This window comes from Daphnia pulicaria, chromosome 6 (genome assembly GCF_021234035.1).
Source record: "Daphnia pulicaria isolate SC F1-1A chromosome 6, SC_F0-13Bv2, whole genome shotgun sequence".
NCBI classification, from domain to species: Eukaryota; Metazoa; Arthropoda; class Branchiopoda; order Diplostraca; family Daphniidae; genus Daphnia; species Daphnia pulicaria.
Window position 1 is genome coordinate 15,220,052 of NC_060918.1, and position 19,079 is coordinate 15,239,130.

Here is a 19,079-nt window from a genome sequence, read left to right on the forward strand (position 1 = left end):
GAAATCATTCATATGGGATAATACCCAAAATTGAAAAAAAAAGAAAAACAAACGCTGAATGCAGTTGATGATTGCTTTAACCAAGTATCCCGATTTCTGCACCTATTCGTTCAAAAATGGTTATCATTTTAACTACAACCCTCTTTTAACACTAGATCCTCAAACTGAAATTTATCCCTGAGAAGCATTAGCCTTTAGAAAAAAGGTGAAAACTATTATCACCATATCTCATGTCGACGATTTCATCTTTGGCGTGAACGAAAGCAGTATTTTAACAAACTTAAATCCCACCTAGAAATATCCCATCTTGAAAATCTTTTCCAGGTCTGTAGTGTTCTACCTACCCGATTCTTTGGAATAAATATCACGCGAGATCTAGCCAACAGAAGAATGTTCTTCTTAAAAAGAGGAGTTCAACGACCGGCACCATATTCTTCTTTCAAGCTGGGCCCGTCGCTTGGTTCAGCAAAAATCAAACGTGCATTGCTCTGTCTACTATGAAAGCCAAATATTTTGCCGCGTGTGAGACAGCCAAAACGGCAGTATGGCTGACATGCAAAATTGTTGGGATTCATTATAAATGCCAACAAGATACGCACAACCGACTGGTTGCGGAAACCAAGGGGGTTGCAGAACCAACTGTGTGTGACGCAGCAAGACAAATGCAGAACGTCATCGACGCAAGAAGTTCGTCTGTATTCTAACCTAGTATCACGGAAGTCTATCTGCCTTCTCTTCTTGTCCATGGTTCCATCAGGTAACAATACAAGATATATAGGTCCAGATCCTACTTAACTAATTGTGTGTATTATATCACTTATTCTACTTGGTATGTAACTATTAATAAGATTATCAATACTGTTAATACTATGTACAACCAAAAGAGTGATTGAGTCTCTAACCGGAATATCATATTCTAACAATACTCCGAAACTTCACAGGAGAAAAACAGCAAGTTCCAATATTTTTTGACAATCAAGGTGCCGTTTAACTAGTCCATAATCCAGAATTCCACCCCAAACAAAGCTCATTGCTATGAGGTATCACTTTGTTTACCGTACTGCCAAAGAAAAGAAAATTTACGTAAGCTACTTAAGATCAGCGGACCAGCTTGCATACATATTGTCACGGGCAATCGTTCGGCACACTTGTTGTCTGGAACACAATCAATAAAAGGCACCAAATCGCTGGCCAACGACACCGGCACAGTCAATCTAGTGGCTTTTACCATTGGCCCTACACTATTTACGCTTAACCTAAACCAATGATGCCCCTAGTAGGTCAAACACTAACTCACACACGCACACACGCACACAAGCACACCAACACAGCTTACACTCAATCAACACACGGGGAACTACACGAACTCAGACAGGAGAATTAATGCGACCGTCGGACGCAAGTCGACGCGAGGCCATACTCGCCCTATAAACAAGAGCATTAGTGAAACAGACAGAACATGACATTTCTCCCCTCCACGGAGAATGATCGTCTCGATCATTAAATCAGTAGTACATTCATTCACATCATTCACTTAAAACAACAGGATCCCAGATCAAAACCAACACGTGTTAGACTAGGCCCTTATACTACTCTTAGCCTTAGTCTCGACTCTAACTTATCAGTAACTTACAACTAAGTGCACTCTAACTTAACACGCACACAGGAAGACACATCTTCCCCGGAAACTTCCGCAAACTGTTGGATGGTACTATCTTCCCAGTAATACTGCAGTAAATACAGTAAGGAACCACCTTCCAAACTCTCACGCGCGCTCACAGGATCCTCACAGTGAAAGCCCATGCCGTGACGGTCCAACCTCTTCACGGCACAGCCTCACTCTGTTATGACGGTCCAACCTCTTCACGACTCAGCCAGCTCTGTCGTATCATTACGGTCTCACCTCTTCACGACACAACACAAATCCAACAAGGCAAATAAACATGAACACAATTAAACGTTTGGCCACCCAACAAATAAAACGATAAAATTCAAATCCAGTCGGAAAATTCAATATTCGTTGAAAGCGAAGGACACTACCTACTCGTTCGTCACCAAATCAAATGGATGGGGAAGCGTCTTTTTCGCAATGCTGCATCTGTGCCACAGCTCGAGATAGCTGATCACTCCACCGCACTAGGCATCTTTTCTTCCGCTTGTCAAAACACTCACTTTCGGTGAAAAGGGGGGAATAAGAGCAAAATTCATCACATTTTAAGGACCGCCCACCAAAAATGGCGTGGGGTCCGTTTTAAAGTGGGGGGAGCTAATCTCAGTTTTGAAGTGAGATTACGGAGGGGGGGGAATTATTATTTTAAAAATAAAAAAAAATACCATGAGAATCAGCGTGAAAAACTTATTCTAATGATTTTTTTTTCAAATGAATCCCTTATTCATGCGAGGACCCTATTTCCACATAAATGTCACGAAAGATGTGATTTGTAAAATGTATATAATTAAATTTGTTATACTCTGATTTAGGAGCTACAAAATATTTTTCCATTTATCAGAATTCAGAGAGCTTCAAACCACTGGGCTTCTTTTCTTCTCGGTGATCTTTTTTTCACGCAAAAATAAATAAAAAGGAAAAAAATAAGATTTATGATTTTTTAAATACAAAAAAGGCAAGGTGTTGAAATATCTCGTGGCAAAGGTGTTAGACTTCACGTACGTAACGTTCGGTAGCTACACAGCTACCGCATTCGCTACCACGCAATAGAATAGTATTCGATCCCACTCGAGGAAGAAATATTTATTCACACAGAAACAGCCCGATATTTCGTCGTGCCAAACAAAGAACAATTTATTTTTATAGTTGTTGATACAAGGTGCGACGGAAAATTCTAAATAACCGGCATGTTTTATTTTATTTTTTTAGTTGTTCTTCGCCATCACTAGAATGCGCCGATCTCTATTCGACCTTTGTGGAAAAGGAGGTACTTACGACTTTGTCGATAAGAAAAGGGTACGAATGGAAAGACAAAGGGAGAGTGAAACAAAGAGGGACCAACCCCTTTCTTCCCCACTCGCTTCTTCCTTTCCTTGACTGTCCTTCCTTTCGTACTCTTTTCTTATGGACAATGTCAATGCTTTTTGGGTTGAGGTTGCTTCAATCTGGTAAATTTGGCTATCCAAGATGGCAACCTCAAACCACTCTATAGCAGAGTCATCAAACCTATGGTTACTTCAGCCATATGGCGGGGAATTCTCTCAGAGACGATGACTTTCTGGTCTGGAAGCCACTCCTCCAGCAAACTCTATTCCGCCTCTTACTTCCGCCATCTAATTATCCATCTAGCGAGTAAACTAATAACTTTTCGACCACTTCAAAATTTAGCGAAATTTGGCGCCCTCTGCTGGCGAAAGTGCAAGTTTGTTGTAAAAAGTAAAAATTTTGAAGTGGAAAACTTTAGGGTATAGGGAAGGATTCTCTGAGTTGATTTTATTGTAAATCATTCTGTATATTCGTAAAGAGTGAAGAACTCTGCATCTTTTGGCACCAAGAAAAAGATTTTAGCTTGATTTTTAGTATTTTTTGTATATTTTTGAAAATGCCGTATTTAACACGGCGCATATGAGGGAAAACGGGGTGTACCTAATAAAGTGAACGATACCGTAGCGCCGTGGGGGTTAATCCTACAACAATTTTGTGTGTGTAAAAAATGTAGATCATTATTAGATCTACTCAGAAATAAAAGAAAAATAATCTAGCCCAAGCCGTTCGGGTAGTATTTGCACTTTTTCTAAGACACGTAGTGCCATAAGAATGCACTGAAAAAAGGGGGGTGTACCTAATAGTTTGGTGGGTACTGTAAAAATGCAACATACTGTAGAATTCGTTTGCCAATATATTTTATCATTATTAAGTTATTCAGCTATTAAATAAAGTCGATGTTTCGAATAACTTATTTATAACGATAAAAGATATTATTATATACGAATTTTACAGTCTGATACATTATTATCAGTTATTTTTATATAGAAACGAGTAACCTGAGCCCCGGTCAAATCCGGGGAACGTTTGTCTAGCGTAAAGTCGGACTATTTTTCTATTCGGTTTTCTGTAGCTTAATCATCTGCCCGTAAAAGATTTTATCATGGGAAATCTGCCCAGTACCTTACTTGAAGATTTCGTCATCGCGGCGATGCTATTGACATCTGGTGGTGATGCTGGTTGTTGGTCATGGTTTGGACATCAAAGATTGCGTCATCACGATTGCGGCATCTGGTTGTGATTTTTTTGGGCAGGATAAGCTCCTCCCCTTTGTGACATGAATAAGCTCCTCCCCCAAAATGTTGACACACTATGCGTGACATTATCCGTGACATGAATAAGCTCCTCCTTCAAAAGCTTGTTCTTTTATTATATATGGATAAACAATTTTTAGGACAAATACATCGCTAGGAATAATGAATTTACGGAGAGACTGTCTCTCATAAGGTCCCTTGTAAACAGCTTTCTGTGACTTGACGAAATTTTAAACATAGTCCCTCACGGTTATTTTTATTACAAGAACATCGTTCATGCAATAATGTTCATACTTGGCAATATGATAAACAAAACATTAAGGAACATTTTTATCTTTCAAATAATTGTATTTACGTAAATTCATTACATTATAGGGGAGACCGGACCATATTGGACACTGTACCACGTTAGACAGGGTCGGTAAAAATAGTAAAAATGATTTTTTAATCCAATTTTTCTATAGTTTATTCTTTGTGGTGTAATCTTTAACTATTATAAGTTACATCAAAATCTCTTGGTTATTGCCTAAGATATTCAAGAAATAAATAAAACCCTAAAAAATTCGCAAATAATTTCCCCACTAACGGTGAGATTGTGCCGAATAGTGACGGGTGAAATATAAACTGTTCTCATAAAAATATAGGCCAGTCTTTTGCTTACATTATTCACCCAAATTTTTATTTTTAAGTATAATAGTTTAGACGATATTTACATTTTAGTGGAGGACGGTCTTTCGGGGTAATTTTGGACAGGGAAATTGTCCTATCTTAACGAGAGACTTCAGCGCCACCTACATTTTTTTCTCTATTTCGCCCCATATAAAAGTTGTAATTCTTTCCCTATCAGAAAACTTTTTCAGTTTTAAAGATATCATTTCCAAAATGTGTTTGGGGTTTGACTACATTACCATCTACATTTCCTGATTTTTTCATAATTTTTTATTTATCCTATCCCTCTTTTAATAACCTGTCTAACATGGTACAGACGTCTGTTCAATATTACCCTTGTCTGGTAAAAAAAAAAAAAAAATTAAATCTCTATAACTTTTACAATTTTAAAGGTACGTAACTGAAAAAAATCATGGGTGTGCGGAAACTATTTCCGCGTGTTTTTGCAAAAAAATTCTTTCTTTCGGGTAAGGGGATGGGAGATATAGAAAAAAACGGAACTTCCAATATGGGTACCCTACTGATTTTTCCAATTTTTCCATTTTCAATTGCATTTTTTAAACAGTAAATATTAATATTTTTATGAGGGATTTTAGTTTACATAAACATCAATACAAAAAACAAAGTTCATGAAAAAAATGTCGTGATGCAGTTTATTCCCGGTAACCCCTTTTTTATATCTTGATTCCATTAAAGCGTCCGAGAGATGCAATGCAATACAAATCATAACCATGTCTTAGATGACGACTTAACTCATTCCAGGTACCACTAGGATCCATGGATCCCTTTTGTCCTCTACAGAAACAAACTGCACGCTACTTACGGCACCTGATTTCCATTGGTTTTGAAAGGATGGAAACTTGAAAAGTGTCAGTAACAAGAAAAAAATAAAAAAAAAGGATTGGGATGTAATAGGAATGTCGTAATTCAAAAATCCACCCCTGGCTGGTGCTTGCATACAACACCCAAAAAATTGTATAACATTATTTTCTGGAATACTTGTTGTACTCGTAATGTGTATTGAATTAATATTGATAGTAATTAGTTTTCAATGGATAAATTATAACGTTATTTATTGGTGTTTCCTTAGCGCTCTACCAACGATAGGTGGGATGGTATTTAAGCTCTCCCATAACAAACCAGAAGGCATTTTGCTGAATGCATGTTAATGTATTAAGAAAACCCCTGAAAAAGAACCAGAATTTTCCGCGACAAAAAGTTCAAGTTGAAATGGAGTTACCCATGTTGTAAATTTACGGAACATCTGCATTCATATAGGGCTGTTTGACATCTTTTTTTTACATTTGTTGCCCTCGCGGCAACGCAGCATTTGAGTCAAGATGATGTCTGCTACAATTGTCCGCCCCGCCTTGTCTGACCAATAGACAACGTTAGGATGCTGAGTTGCCAGGTAAGGAAAAGGTCGAAAATCTCGATTAGGGACGACATGCCTGAAATTAACACAGCCCTCTTATGGAGCTTCATTTTTGATTAAATAATACAAGTGAAAGAACAGGTTATTTTAGTGTTTAATATTTTTAAAGGATTTGTCATCATTCTGGCAAGTTACTTATTGTTTTCTGACTTCACTGGACATTGTAGTTTATTTATTATTAATTTTTTTGTAAACGTCCCTACAGTGTTTACAAAAAAATATCGCCATTTCCTGCCCCAAGGGAAGAATGGAAAGAAGAGACGAAGGAAGAAACTAAGAGGAGACAAAGGGGTGGCGAGGGGTTCTCTTTCCTCGGGGCAGGATACTGTCTTTGAAAACAAAATGCCTTTTACTTAAAAATTGAGGGCTGTGTTAATTTCAGGCATGTCGTCCCTAACTGATATTTTCGGCCTTTTCCTGGCCTGGCAACTCAGCATCCTAACATTGTCTATAGGGTACACGCACGGAAAATAAAGATTTTTTGTATTTAACTGGGCTAGGGTAATTTTTTACGGGGATCATTTTTTCGAGAGGTTTGTTACCTCGAAAAAATTTATTTTTCGAGATATTTAAGTTTAAAGTTGTATTAGGCTCTTCCTTCCCAAATTTGGCAATTCAGCCATCTTTGGTAGGAGGAGCCTAATTAAGGCCCCAAACAATGCAGACGAACAGCTGTTGAAACAGTTTTAGCTGTTCCTTTAATAATCGATTGATAGAATATCGATCAACATCTCGATCGATTATTAAAGGGACGTAATAAGGTTACAAACACAAAATACATTAAATGTTACTTATACAGAATGAAACGGCATTGATTTCCAAGTCATGCATTGCCGAAATCTTTTTGATCTTGTAAAGACGGAGACGGAGTCACTCTGGTTGATTCAGCATGACAATGAACACAATGAAGGCATATAGCACAATGGCCAATCTTTTTTGCCAACACGGATCTCAGCTTTAATGCCGGGCCTAGTTTCATGTTCATGCTTGTAATGAGATGCTCTTCAGTCAACAATGGAAGTATACTACCGTCGATTGAATGCTCTTGAAATACCTGAAAAATTTACACATACAAAAGAGTTGATTATTTACTGCCTTGTCTGTCAACAATTTTGACGGACTAGCTACTAGCGAGAAGCTGGCATTTTTCCAACGTTTTTCAATTATGTATGTAAGTTAGTAAATTTATTTTGTATTTTTTTTTATTAAATAAGTAGGCCTGAAAAAAGGGGAGGGCTTTAACTAGCCCATATGGAGTATAGGTCTCTAGGAAGAATATTAATGATTTCATTTATAATTCTTTTTTATGAAACAGATATCTTCGGGAATCTTATATATTGCAAGTCAGAATAGTTTTAATTCCCGAATTTCCCCTTTTGACATAATAGAAGTCTAAAATTGACAGCGAACTGATCAGCTTTTCTTTTTGTTCGCCATCATTCGTCAGTCAAACGTTATACATTTTTCATTCAGATGGTAGCGTACTGATGTCTACAGTCGGTGGGTATTGAGCATAGCAATTGATTGGACTCTAGTTCACGCTAGCAACAATCTAAGACGAGTTTTTATGCGAAATTGATTTCAAAATATACCTGCATTGAGTATTTCTTAAAGTTGCCTAACATTCGAATAAAATGAGTGGGCTACGTAATGGAACATCTGGCGGACATCGCTGAATATAATAAATGACTTACCTGAGCGTATTCTTTGCAGAGATCAATGCTTCTGACGAAATCAACTACATGGCTGATTGACCACTCCCGCACTTCAGCTGCGGCCGGACTACAAGAATGCGCAGCACAACTCAAATGGCAGTTTGTGGGAGCATGAACGACTGAAACCGTATTTTGCGTTGCCACTTTCTTCTCTGCATTATTAGCGTTGACATAAGCACTTATCACATTTGCTACGAAACGTGATGGCGACTTTCTGTCAGTGGGAGAGTATTGTCTCTTAAAAAGGTTGTCCGATTCCAACGAAGACGCTCTGGCTGAATCAAGGAAGCGACTATTACGTCCAGTTGACTGCGCCAGCGTTTCCGCGTAGGGGCGTTTAGCAACAGGAGCGCTCAGATCGAGCGGTGTTTGCGATGCGATTCCAGCCGTTTCAGCTGTTCGTTTCAAAGATGCCGTTGAAGTTGGGGCAGCAACGCCGCCGAAGTACGTATTTATCTGCTGGGCATTTCGAGCCGTAGCTGAGCGGACAATGCTGAGCAAAGCTTGGGTCGAGCTCATATCCATCGTAGGGTTGGACGGGAAACCAGGTGGTAGTCCTTGATGAATATTTGCGTCTTGCACCAGTCCACACAGAGGCAAAACCGGAATCGTGAAAAATTCTTCCTTACGCTCTTTCTTACCACTTCCGCTTCCTGTGGAGGCCAGCTCGGAATGCTTTCGGGCAGCCATAGCGTTTGAAGTAAACGAACTCATCGGTATATTAAATAGGGGGAAAGTGGACGTCTGATGTGAAGATCCTTCGCCGGAAACCAGTTCCTTGCAAGAGGAACGCGAGTCCATCAGCGATATCAAACTGTTGGTTTGTTGGGATGGGTAGTCATTGGGATTGGAATTGTTGTATTTTGCTGCTAAGCTACGCATGAAATCACTGTAGTTTCGAGACATTTGCAGTCCTTCTGACATCAACTTGCTGGTGGCGATGTTCTGGTTTCCCGGGCTGAAACGCTCCGGTGGAGAGAAACAGGAGTTGCTTGGCGTTTCCGCGTTTGAAGGCGTTTGAGGTTGGTAGGAATGGGAATTGGGACTGTATGGTGAACCGCTGCGAGATGATCCCGTGCCGATCTCCATATCAGGAGTGCAGCGTTCGCGTTTGACGCCAGAGCTCTCTTGCTTGCTTCGTGCGATCTTTTTACGACGAGTCTTGTTTGACAAAGGGGTTTTGGGAACTGTCGCCTCGGTAGCGTCTTTATCGTTTTTGGGTCGATTATCTGTAAGACAAAGAAACGCATACAGAAAAACATTATGAACGTTGAATTATTAAATCTTGTCTTTTTCTAATTTGCAATTGGAATTGACGATTTTCATTTGTATAGATACAGTAGATCTCGGAAAACTTTGCCGAAATCGTTAAGCAAGAAAGGGATTTTGTGCGCCAGTAATAATTCATTCATTATAAATTAACTTCATCGTACGGAAATAAAAGGAGAGAAAAAAAACGCGATTTAAATGTAGATAGCTAGTTTCAATCGGTTTCTATAGTATTATACATAATAAATTCTACGTCAATTGGAGAATAATTACAACACTTTTCCTTGTAGTAATTTGTAAGCAGAAAAAAAGAAAATACAGTCTAAGTTTCGTGAAGCAATTAACTGTTCGTAATGGTAACACCATAGGCTTATGTAGGCTTCTCTACGCATCACATCATAACGTCGAAGGTGTAAAGACAGATGACAGATGACAAAATGAAAAATTCGACATTTTGAGATGTTTTAATTTTTGCAATGTTTTCACATGTTAAATAGAAGCAACTTACTGTAACACCATTTTGGCCATACGACAGGACTGTCCGTGTCCAGATTTGCCATTTTTTTTTTCTCGTGAAGCTAGATGTTTGACTGAAGTAGTATTAAATCAACAGGGAAGTTATCCTCAAAACGAGCGACACCGTCTGTTTGTGCAGTTGACTTGGTCAAAAAGGATACTTTGGAATGACGACACCAGCGGCATCCAAACCAAGCACAGAACAGTTCTCAAGAATTCTCGTTGCAAAGCTTCGTCAAGGTCCAGTTAATGTCCAGTTGGTCTCGAGGCTTCTGAGTTAAATTCTTGCTTTAGTTTTCTTTCTTTTTCTTTTTTTATTCTTTTCCAGAGCGAATTTCTTCAACACGAAGAGCCCCTCGTCATCAGAAGAATGTCCAAAGTGGACGCACTGATGAGCTTTCTGAAAAGACGACTTGACTAACCAAGCGAAAAGTCGTGACTGGGATCAACGATGCAAGGAATATTTTTCTTGTTTATTCCCACCGAGGACGTCAGGTGCAGTTCAGTGTTGGTTTGCTGATATGCTCTGAAAGGTATACCACAAAGAGAAAATGTGCTGATTGTTTCGGGAGTTGACCACAAGCCTGAATTCTCATGCCCCTCAGCTTCAGAATGTATATGCTTCTTTGATAGCGCTTGACCACTGGCTTGTGTGAGCCCGGCACCAAAGAGAAATCAGCTATTTATCCTGAAACTGAATGGGGAACGAGGTAAGACAAAAATGACTGTGAAGGTGGAATAAGGGCTGTTCCTTGTAGAAGGCAGCGTACTTTGGGAATGCTTTGACCACACACCAAAAAAAGCGCCTTACCTCCAAGGCGATCGGCACGCAACTACTTTCGGGCAGATTCTGAACACCAGGGAGAACCTTCTTGCCGCTTAAACAATACGTAAGGCCTACTGCGTGTGTCCATTTGGCTCCCGGCTATGTTATACTGTTCTTATAATGTGTTATGCTACACGGAACGTCAAATTCTGAATCTAAATTTTACTTTGCGTCAAATGACCACGCTCCACCCCCTTTTCAGGAGGGGCTTCAACGGGGAGGTAAAATTTCGAAAACAAATCTCCAATACTATTATTGCCTAACTGGCATCTGGGCTATAGGGACACTATAAAAGTAATACAACAGGAAATTTGTTCATGTAAATACAAAGATGAACTTATGTAGCACACATTCCAGCGGGTGACTGCTAGCGTATTCATTCATGTTCTTTTCAAAAAAATTTCGTATACCTATGAAGTCTGTTTGAAGAGTTTATTCTTTACAAAATATTTTCCTATTAAACTGAAACATATTTTACGTTTCTCGAATTTATCGGTCATTCTTTGACATGATGAGCTCTCGATTTATAGGTTAATTAAAAGACTATATATACTGTAAATCACTGTTACAGTTAAATTTCCTCAGTAAAGGTACTGAATTGAAACACTGAATTGAGTTAACTGTTGCATACAAGGTTGCATACGCTGTCACCGTCATACCGAAAAATTTCAAACTGGGCACGTGCGCCCCAATTTTCCTTAAGCGATGAGATTAAAATTTATTTAAATTCCATAAATTATTTTTTGTTTTTTGTTTTATTCAAAGTCATCTGTCTTGGGATATTCTAGGGAAGTGTTTACTGATTTGGGTTGTTAATATATTCGCTAAGCAAATGCAATGAGAGTGCGTCATCATTGTGAAAACACATCATCATCAACAAAATAAAACAGAATGAATCGAATGAATGAATGAGCGAATGAATCAAATGAATGAAAGTATATATATTTAAATATGCAACAGGGGATCAACATACAATTCAGTTGTTCAGTCTCACCCAGACAGTAATAGAATCGGTTTAACAATAAACTTGCTGTTCTAGCTATTATATTGACAGGGCGTTTCCAAAATATTCAGAATTATACGTCATTTGCCCTTCATCACTATCGTTGTAATTAACATCTTCATGAAATGCCCGAATTGATTATAGTGAGAAAAAAGAAAGATGTATAAATGTATAATTTGTTGTATGGGTTGAATGTAGTCAAACTAGCTGAATATCTGCCATTTTTATTTCAGAAAAAATAAAAAAGAATGTTAGACGTGGAAAGCATCGGATCTATTCGTTTCGGAAGTAGCGATGCACTACGTGGGTTGTCTTTACTTGACTTGTGCGTCGTACTCACAAAGCATGTGTGTGAAGTTCAATAAGAATGACGGCCCGAATGGCTGTGAGAATAAGACTGTATATCTGTGCAGTACACAACAAGTATCCTGCAGGTTGTTAGCCCGGCAACGAAATTACGGTCACCTTGACTTGCCACATCTAAAAGAGAGGACATGCCGACGATTGGCTCGGAAGATAAGGTGGATCGGCTTCCGTTCCGGCGATGGTGCGACGCCTCTCATAGACGCCTACTTACGGGCAAGGGAAACGGAAGTCAATCATTACAGAAAACGACGATCGTGAAAGGTCGGCCACTGAGCGAGGTTCTGGCGAGGTTCGGCCGACCAACTTCCTTTTTCCTTAAATTTGTTGTGTGTAGACGTCCATTTCCATGTCCACTTCTCACACCCTTCCCAATCTTTCCTTTCCTGCAACTTTTTTCGACCTCCTCCCTCTCTTGCCCACCCACCTTATCCTCGCCCACCTTATTCTCACCCACCTTCCCTCTCCCTCCAGCTAAAAAGGAAGTAACTTCTTATTTTTTTAGGGGGGGGGGGGGAGGGGGAGGAACCGAGAGAGAAATCGCCATGATACGTGGACGAGTAAAGGGTGACGCAAGCTGAATAGGAAAATCGTGGAAAAAAATTACGTCCAGAAAGTAGTAGTAGGCTACTGGCTACTCAGTACTCAAGGCTATTCCCATTTGAAACGACGATGGAATGGCCGTCTGATTAGCCGGTTAGTCCCAGCTGTGTGTGGAGTACTCGGCCACTTCCGTTGCCTTTCTTGTCAAGTTATGGTTTGTCGTTTCGTTTCGTTTCCCCTTCCAACTAGGCCACTACTCCTCTTTTTTTACTTTTTTCTTTATTGTCTATACCTTCTTTTTGACATACCAGCCATTTTCAATATATTTACGTTTATGAATTAAATTTATTTATTTTTTTCAGGCTCTGGCTGTTCCATTTCCTCTGCCCCCTTTTTGCTTTCTTCGAGGCCGCCAGCCTTGGAGGAGACTGACCGACTATAAGCGTGCGAATGAACGCAGAGGAACTCCCACGACCGAATCGATGGCCATTCTACACAATTTCTTTTCTTCTATGATGAGAACATTCGAACCATACAATGCTGTGCTCTATGGCAGTCTGAGTTATAACTGGCAAATGTTTAAAAAATAACGATTTGGTTGGGATTTTCCTATAAAGTTATCTGTGTAGGATACAGCATAGGCAACTATTAAAAACGGCGATTCAATAATGTCCAATACAGCATACACGTGATAGTTTCGATTCTCATCTGGGTATTGTTTGTTTTGTTTTTTTTAAATTCCAAGTTATTTTTTGTTTTTTAAGTTTGCCCGTGATTCGGAAAATATTTCAATTTAAGCTTAGATAAAACCCATTCTACCAATCTAAAGCCAATACTTAAAAAAAAACAATAACCATCGATTAAATGCCGAGTCAAACAGGTAAAACAACGTATCTAGTAAATACTATCTAAACTATAGGAAACCGAAAATATAAATTTCATCCAGATAACCAGCCTTAATAAGTCATATCGACAGGTATGATGAGCGTGAATACGCGAGAATGCTGCAACATCGGACGACTGCAAAAAATTATCTCCCTTTTCCAGTGGAATGCCTTAAACTAAACAACATTTTCGATATTTTACAATTTTTTCAATTTGGTTTACATGACTGAACTGTTTGTTTTTTTGTTTTATTTTCATGTGTGTTCACTATGCCAACCAAATAGCGTGTGGACGCTTTTAGACAAGACATTCGCGGTTATTCTGTCGAATAATAAATTTATTCAATACGATTATTGGCCCGATTATTAATTTTATTTCCAATTTAGATACAACAAAATCCATGGGCAATCGCCAATCGTCAAGTTTCCCTAGAAAAAATCAAATGAGGTTAGTGAGGACTGGGGAGGGGGGACGTAAAAAATTTGGTCTTAAGTCAACGACGGTTAGGATATTTTAAAATTAATTAGGCCCATCTCATTTTCCGCTGTTTTTTTTTCTCTGACTTGTTTCTCATCCAAAATGACGCTTAAGCAGTCTTGCATCAATCGCCTTGGTTTTTTAAATAGTTGAAGAGTTGAACTCAACTTTATTATAAAAACCAAGATGTATATTATGTGTATTATAGTATTAGCACTATGAGTATGAGCATATTAGCAAGAAACCGTAGCCTAGCCTACTTTAATTTTAAAACAACAACTTGTAGGCCTGTAGCTTAAAAAAAAAAAAAAGATTTTTATTTTCGGGAAGCGTATAAGGCATTTAAAAAATAAATGAAGAAATTAGTTGGCCAACTGTAAAAATATAGTCAGGTAGTGCCGTGCCCTAGGTGTAAAACTATAGCTGTGAGGAAAGGAGAGGATTTTGAGCATTGTATTAGCAGGAAGAGAGGTTAAACAGAGGGTTGACATTTCCACTTCCGACCGGCACCTATATACGGTCCGTATCTTCCCACAGCGCGCTGCAGGCCATAGTATACAAGTCCATATAGTACAGAACAGACCCAAAATATTGTTCTGATTCTGAAGAAAAACAAATTTTTATTCAAACGAAAAAAGGAAACGAGAATATTTGTCATGCTGTGGTAACTCTGGTTTCCGTTTCCGCTCGGTTTTTCTTCAAGTGAAGTAGCCTAGCTCGGGGGAGAACCTGAGAGAAAAGAAATTTCAAGAAATAGCCTACCGTACGACCTGTTGGGAAAATATGTAACGATTGATCGCCAGCAGGAGGAATCAACGAATCATTAATAAATATCAATATCAATTACAGGCACTCCGTAGAAGAAAAAAAAGAGAAAAAGAACAATTAAAATTACAGAGAAGGAAAAGAAAGAAGAATGTGGCTTGGGAAAAGTTCTAAAAACGTGATGTAACATGTAAGCTATTGTCGCTATTGTAGCTGAATTTGAAAAGACACTTTGGACAGTATAGGAGAGACATCGATTCCGAGTTTATGGGAGTTTCGTATGAGCTAACCCAATGCTAATAGAGAATTAAAAACACGTAAATATAACAATCAACGCTCGTAATAAAGAATGAAGGAATAAAGGAGATTTTAAAATAGGAGTTACTTTACTACTTTTGAACTAAAAATGTTCACTTATTTATGTATAAGGTCCACAAATGAATTCCTCGTAGTCGCAGGAAAGAAGAATTAGCTTGGGTCACTGAGGGGAATCCTGGGTGAATCTAATCTCATACAACAGTTTTTTTTAACAAAAAAACTTAATTTCTTTTTTAGCTGTTAGATGGCACGAGGTTCGCTGCGGTGACGGATGCCGACGAAGAGCAGACGAAATAAAAACTTAAAATTAAACGATTAAACACTGAAGACTGAACGTCTGAACGTCTGAACTGACTGAAGTCGCTGAAGTGTCGTGAAATAAATGTGGGAGATCCGAGAAGATTTCTAATCAAAATTCTAACATACGATATCCACGGAACAAGATATTGAATCAACAACCCATCGGACACGTAATGCGTATTAAGAATAAATTCAACTAGTGTTTTCATTAAACTTATCTCATCTACATGTCACTGCTGCCATTGCATCATGATTTGCTTTTTCAGTTCAGTTTTTTTTTTAAATATGTATATTGTAAGTGCTAAATTAAGTGTTTAGATTGCTCATATCATAACATTTTTGGGCTTGTTGTTAGTTCACCTTCTCTAGGTCATGGCATCTGAACTTCCCGATGCTCTAGAGAAGCTTGCTTTAAAGGCAGAACGTTCTGAGAGTGAACAGGGAACATCTCTCAGCAAGTATTTTGGACAACCTGATAACACAGATGATATTTTTGACACAATTGTCAAACCTTCAAGATCAGTAAATGAAGAACCTAAGATAAATTTTTTTAAAAGCCCAGCATCAACACCTTCAAAAGAAGATAATCACCTGAATTATCCGCCAACATTTGCATTCAAGAAAGGAGAGCAAGAATCGGAAGAACCCAAGATTTTTTCATACTTTTCTCAGCCTACAACAGCTACTGGCGAGTCAAACAAAAATGAAGACGCTACAGAGTTCTTTGACCATATTTCCCAGCTTGCATCAAAGTCACGCGAACCTATTGAGATCACTACTTCGGGTTTTCAACTCCCTTCGACCGATTCCAATCCTTCAAGTGCATCCCCTCAAACCGCACCCGTTACTGAAAGTGTTAACCTTTCACCTCCCCAAAGTAACGAAGTAATCGCCCCGTCAGTTCCAGACCCTTCACGTCTGCCTTCTTCAAGTTTGCCAGCTAACATGGTGAACGTTGCAAATATAGTGTCACCAGCAGCAAGCAGACCTTTGTTCAAACCTCCGCAAGGTACGCCCTATGTTGTTGACGAACCTGTTCTAGCGGTGCAAAGCTGGAGCAAGACACACGAGCGTGCTTCTAGCTGGTGGATTCCAAATGATGCAGTGCGGCTCTGGCTTCAGTCGTCTGGATCCGTTCTACCGGAAAGTTCACGACCAAGCTGTCCAGGATTACTCAACAGTGTTGAACTGGTAGGGGAAATGCTGACGCTGACGTCAGCGTCTGTTGGACTGTTTCAAGATTCCTTGTAATCCAGTTATTTCTTTTACTTCATTTTCCAGGCTGATCCAATCAAAGATCTCCTTCGACACTTTGACGGCGAAGCAGCAGCATCCGAAAGGCAAACGCTGACAGCTGACCTTGTTACTCAAGACATTCAAGGCATACGGGATTTAATGAAGGTTTTACTGGAAATTGCTCTGAAACTAAAATAATTTTTGCTAAATTTCTTGCGTTTTTTTTTTTTAAGGTTGGGTGCTACAGGGCTGCGGCTAATTTGTGCGGTCGACTGTTAACCGTCTGTGGGCAAGGGTATGGCAAAGCTGGCCAGTTATCTAAACACACCCCACACACTTTGCAGGTAGTGGAACGCAACTGCTTGTAAATTAAATCAAATGTTTTAGGATTTCACAACTTCAATTTTTTTTTTTTTTTTTTTTTTACATAGTTGTGGTTGACAAGAATTGCTTTGCTGAAAAAATCCAATCTAATTGAAATGGCCGTCAGCGAACTTTCCGCATTCGGTGATCTAGACTCCCCCGATTTCTATTACGAATATTACCCTGAGCTAAACGAACAGAAAAAGCGCGGAACGATGGTACCTTTTTCGTTTCGTCTGCTGGCAGCCGAGCTCCCGGCTCATCATAATCGCATTAACGAGGCGCATGTGAGACTTTGTCAGTTGCTGTCCACCGTCCGACGAATCGTCAGAGACATTGATCGATTTGCTGCCTTGGACATGATGAACGAAGATGAACGACGTGAAGCTCTGAATCTTTGGTCTCGCAGACAATCTTCTGTCATTCAGGCTTTAATCGATTGCTCGCTTATGAAGAAGGTAGACATTTGATATTGTAGACTTTTGAGCTTTCTTTCATGCAAATTGGTTTCCTACTCCAGGATTTTCACAACGCCGTTCAATTGTTTCATAAACAATTGCGTCTACCAGGTCATCCACCAAGTCCAGCACTCTATTCAGCATTAGGTCGAGTTTATCTGCAAATAGGTGATGTTCAACTTGCCCAACAGGCCTTCAATTCTGCAGCGGATTTGCGCGACGTTAATAATACCGTCGACGCAATAGCTTCGCTGACCGATGCAGGATTAGTGGCCATTGCTCAGAACGCTTTCGCGGAAGCTCTCGGATACTTGCAACAAGCCTTGACACTTCAGCCGGACAACCCAGTGGTAAAATTTCCGTGACAGAAATGAAAATAGCATCCAGTTTTTATTTATTTTTTTTGTTTTTCATTTTGTTTGTTGTATTAATATTATTTATTCTTTCTCTCCCTTTTTTTGTTTGTTTTTTCTTATTGGATGAAACAGCTTGTCAATAACACTGCAGTATGTTTGCTCTACGTGGGTCGCATGCGTGACGCGATGCTTTTGCTGGAAGAGAACTTGGGGACGAAGCCGGAGACGATGATCCGCGACGAGACCGTCTTGAACGTCTGCACACTTTACGAATTGGAGAGTTCACTGACAGCGCAGCGAAAATTGGGTATGCTTCGTTTGGCCTCGCAGTGGAAGAATGACAACCTGAACGTTGCCTCTTTTAAACTCCAAATCCAATAAATTGAAAAGAATCAAGTGTGAAGTCTTTTAAATTTTCCTCTCCTTTCTTCAGACTGATCACTGATATGCATTTTAAAGCTGGTTTCATTCAATGTTTGTTGTGGCTTTTTATATAGTGTGCTTTTTATTCCAATCAGATTCCAATCAGTTTTTAAGTGGTATTCAGTTTCACCCCTTTTAAAAACACGTAAAATATATATTTAATCTTCTTCTATGTCCATCTCTCCTTGTTAACTCATGTTCATTATCAAAATGAAATTAGTTAAAATCCTCTAAAAATGAAAAGTCATTTTCTTTTTGATCCTTGGCAGAATTAAGTGCCGCTCCGTGTTTAGCTCTTGCTGAAAAATTCACGCAGCCTAAAACTGGCCGTTATCCTACTCTACACTATTATCCTACAAGTCTATCACTTGTCGAACAAATCTCGCCAGTCAAGTAGTTGCTCTCTAGATGAGATGAAACATAAAAGTTTCGAGATTCCACGGCAAAATGTGAAAATTGCATTGAATCTTCAAATAAGTGGTTGTGGTGTGATCCCGTCTGGTTTGCTTGTACGATTGAAAAGAAAAAGATGTCTCGCTGATATCATCGACCCCCCTGCAATCCTACGAATGATACTCGAATGTGCACTTTCTATAGGCACGTTCCAATTTGGCGATTGGCGGAATGTAATCGTCCTCCAGCCCGTCTGCTCTGAATTCTCGATGGGTGTTTTCAAGTAGAAGCGTTCGCGTCGACGATGTGGTGTGGAGGCCGCTCCATCTTGTGTTATCGGCTCAAGAGAGTCAGGGTCAGAGATGAGAGACGTGTTCTCTCTTCTTTTCCTTTTTTCCCTTTTTCTTTTTTTTTTTTTTTTTTTGCCTTCCACAACCGGAAAGGCGAGGGAGTGGCAATGGCGGCGGAGAGGAAATCAAGAAAAACGTTCCAGGAGTAAATAAAACCTTCATCAAAGG

At 39.3% G+C, this 19,079-nt stretch overlaps 2 protein-coding genes and 1 long non-coding RNA gene across 5 annotated transcripts; 2 read left to right on the forward strand and 1 right to left on the reverse strand.

Moving 5' to 3' along the window:
• Nucleotides 1-5,913: 5,913 nt before the first annotated feature.
• Nucleotides 5,914-10,700, reverse strand: LOC124341808. The gene is made up of 3 exons (XM_046794758.1): nucleotides 9,845-10,700; nucleotides 8,047-9,296; nucleotides 5,914-7,406 (listed from the first exon to the last, which is right to left on the reverse strand). The coding sequence occupies exons 1-3, from the start codon at nucleotides 9,894-9,896 to the stop codon at nucleotides 7,176-7,178; spliced, it is 1,533 nt and encodes a 510-aa protein (XP_046650714.1). The 5' UTR covers nucleotides 9,897-10,700; the 3' UTR covers nucleotides 5,914-7,175.
• A 1,990-nt stretch (nucleotides 10,701-12,690) lies between these two features.
• LOC124341985 lies at nucleotides 12,691-13,622 on the forward strand. Its single transcript, XR_006918699.1, has 3 exons — nucleotides 12,691-12,801; nucleotides 12,950-13,467; nucleotides 13,534-13,622. It is a non-coding gene; the product is annotated as an uncharacterized LOC124341985 (long non-coding RNA).
• A 1,683-nt stretch (nucleotides 13,623-15,305) lies between these two features.
• Nucleotides 15,306-18,340, forward strand: LOC124341762 (trafficking protein particle complex subunit 12-like). 3 transcript variants are annotated; one of them, XM_046794697.1, is made up of 8 exons: nucleotides 15,306-15,502; nucleotides 15,599-15,626; nucleotides 15,688-16,523; nucleotides 16,614-16,733; nucleotides 16,802-16,912; nucleotides 17,000-17,389; nucleotides 17,452-17,739; nucleotides 17,878-18,340. In XM_046794697.1, the coding sequence occupies exons 3-8, from the start codon at nucleotides 15,705-15,707 to the stop codon at nucleotides 18,124-18,126; spliced, it is 1,977 nt and encodes a 658-aa protein (XP_046650653.1). In that variant the 5' UTR covers nucleotides 15,306-15,502; nucleotides 15,599-15,626; nucleotides 15,688-15,704; the 3' UTR covers nucleotides 18,127-18,340. The 3 variants fall into 3 exon arrangements, with proteins under 3 accessions (XP_046650653.1, XP_046650654.1, XP_046650651.1); XM_046794698.1 differs by lacking the exon at nucleotides 15,599-15,626 and having other exon boundaries at nucleotides 15,702-16,523; XM_046794695.1 differs by lacking the exon at nucleotides 15,599-15,626 and having other exon boundaries at nucleotides 15,307-15,502.
• Nucleotides 18,341-19,079: the final 739 nt, after the last annotated feature.

Excerpts from the sequence above, each read along its gene's own strand:
- LOC124341762 (XM_046794697.1), top strand. The coding sequence starts at position 15,705 with ATGGCATCTGAACTTCCCGATGCTCTAGAGAAGCTTGCTTTAAAGGCA. Across the intron at positions 16,734-16,801 it reads GCATACGGGATTTAATGAAG|GTTGGGTGCTACAGGGCTGC; the intron begins GTTTTACTGGAA and ends TTTTTTTTTAAG. Across the intron at positions 17,390-17,451 it reads ATTGCTCGCTTATGAAGAAG|GATTTTCACAACGCCGTTCA; the intron begins GTAGACATTTGA and ends TTCCTACTCCAG.
- LOC124341808 (XM_046794758.1), bottom strand. The coding sequence starts at position 9,896 with ATGGCAAATCTGGACACGGACAGTCCTGTCGTATGGCCAAAATGGTGT. Across the intron at positions 9,297-9,844 it reads ATGGCCAAAATGGTGTTACA|ATAATCGACCCAAAAACGAT; the intron begins GTAAGTTGCTTC and ends TTTGTCTTACAG. Across the intron at positions 7,407-8,046 it reads TCTGCAAAGAATACGCTCAG|GTATTTCAAGAGCATTCAAT; the intron begins GTAAGTCATTTA and ends TAAATTTTTCAG.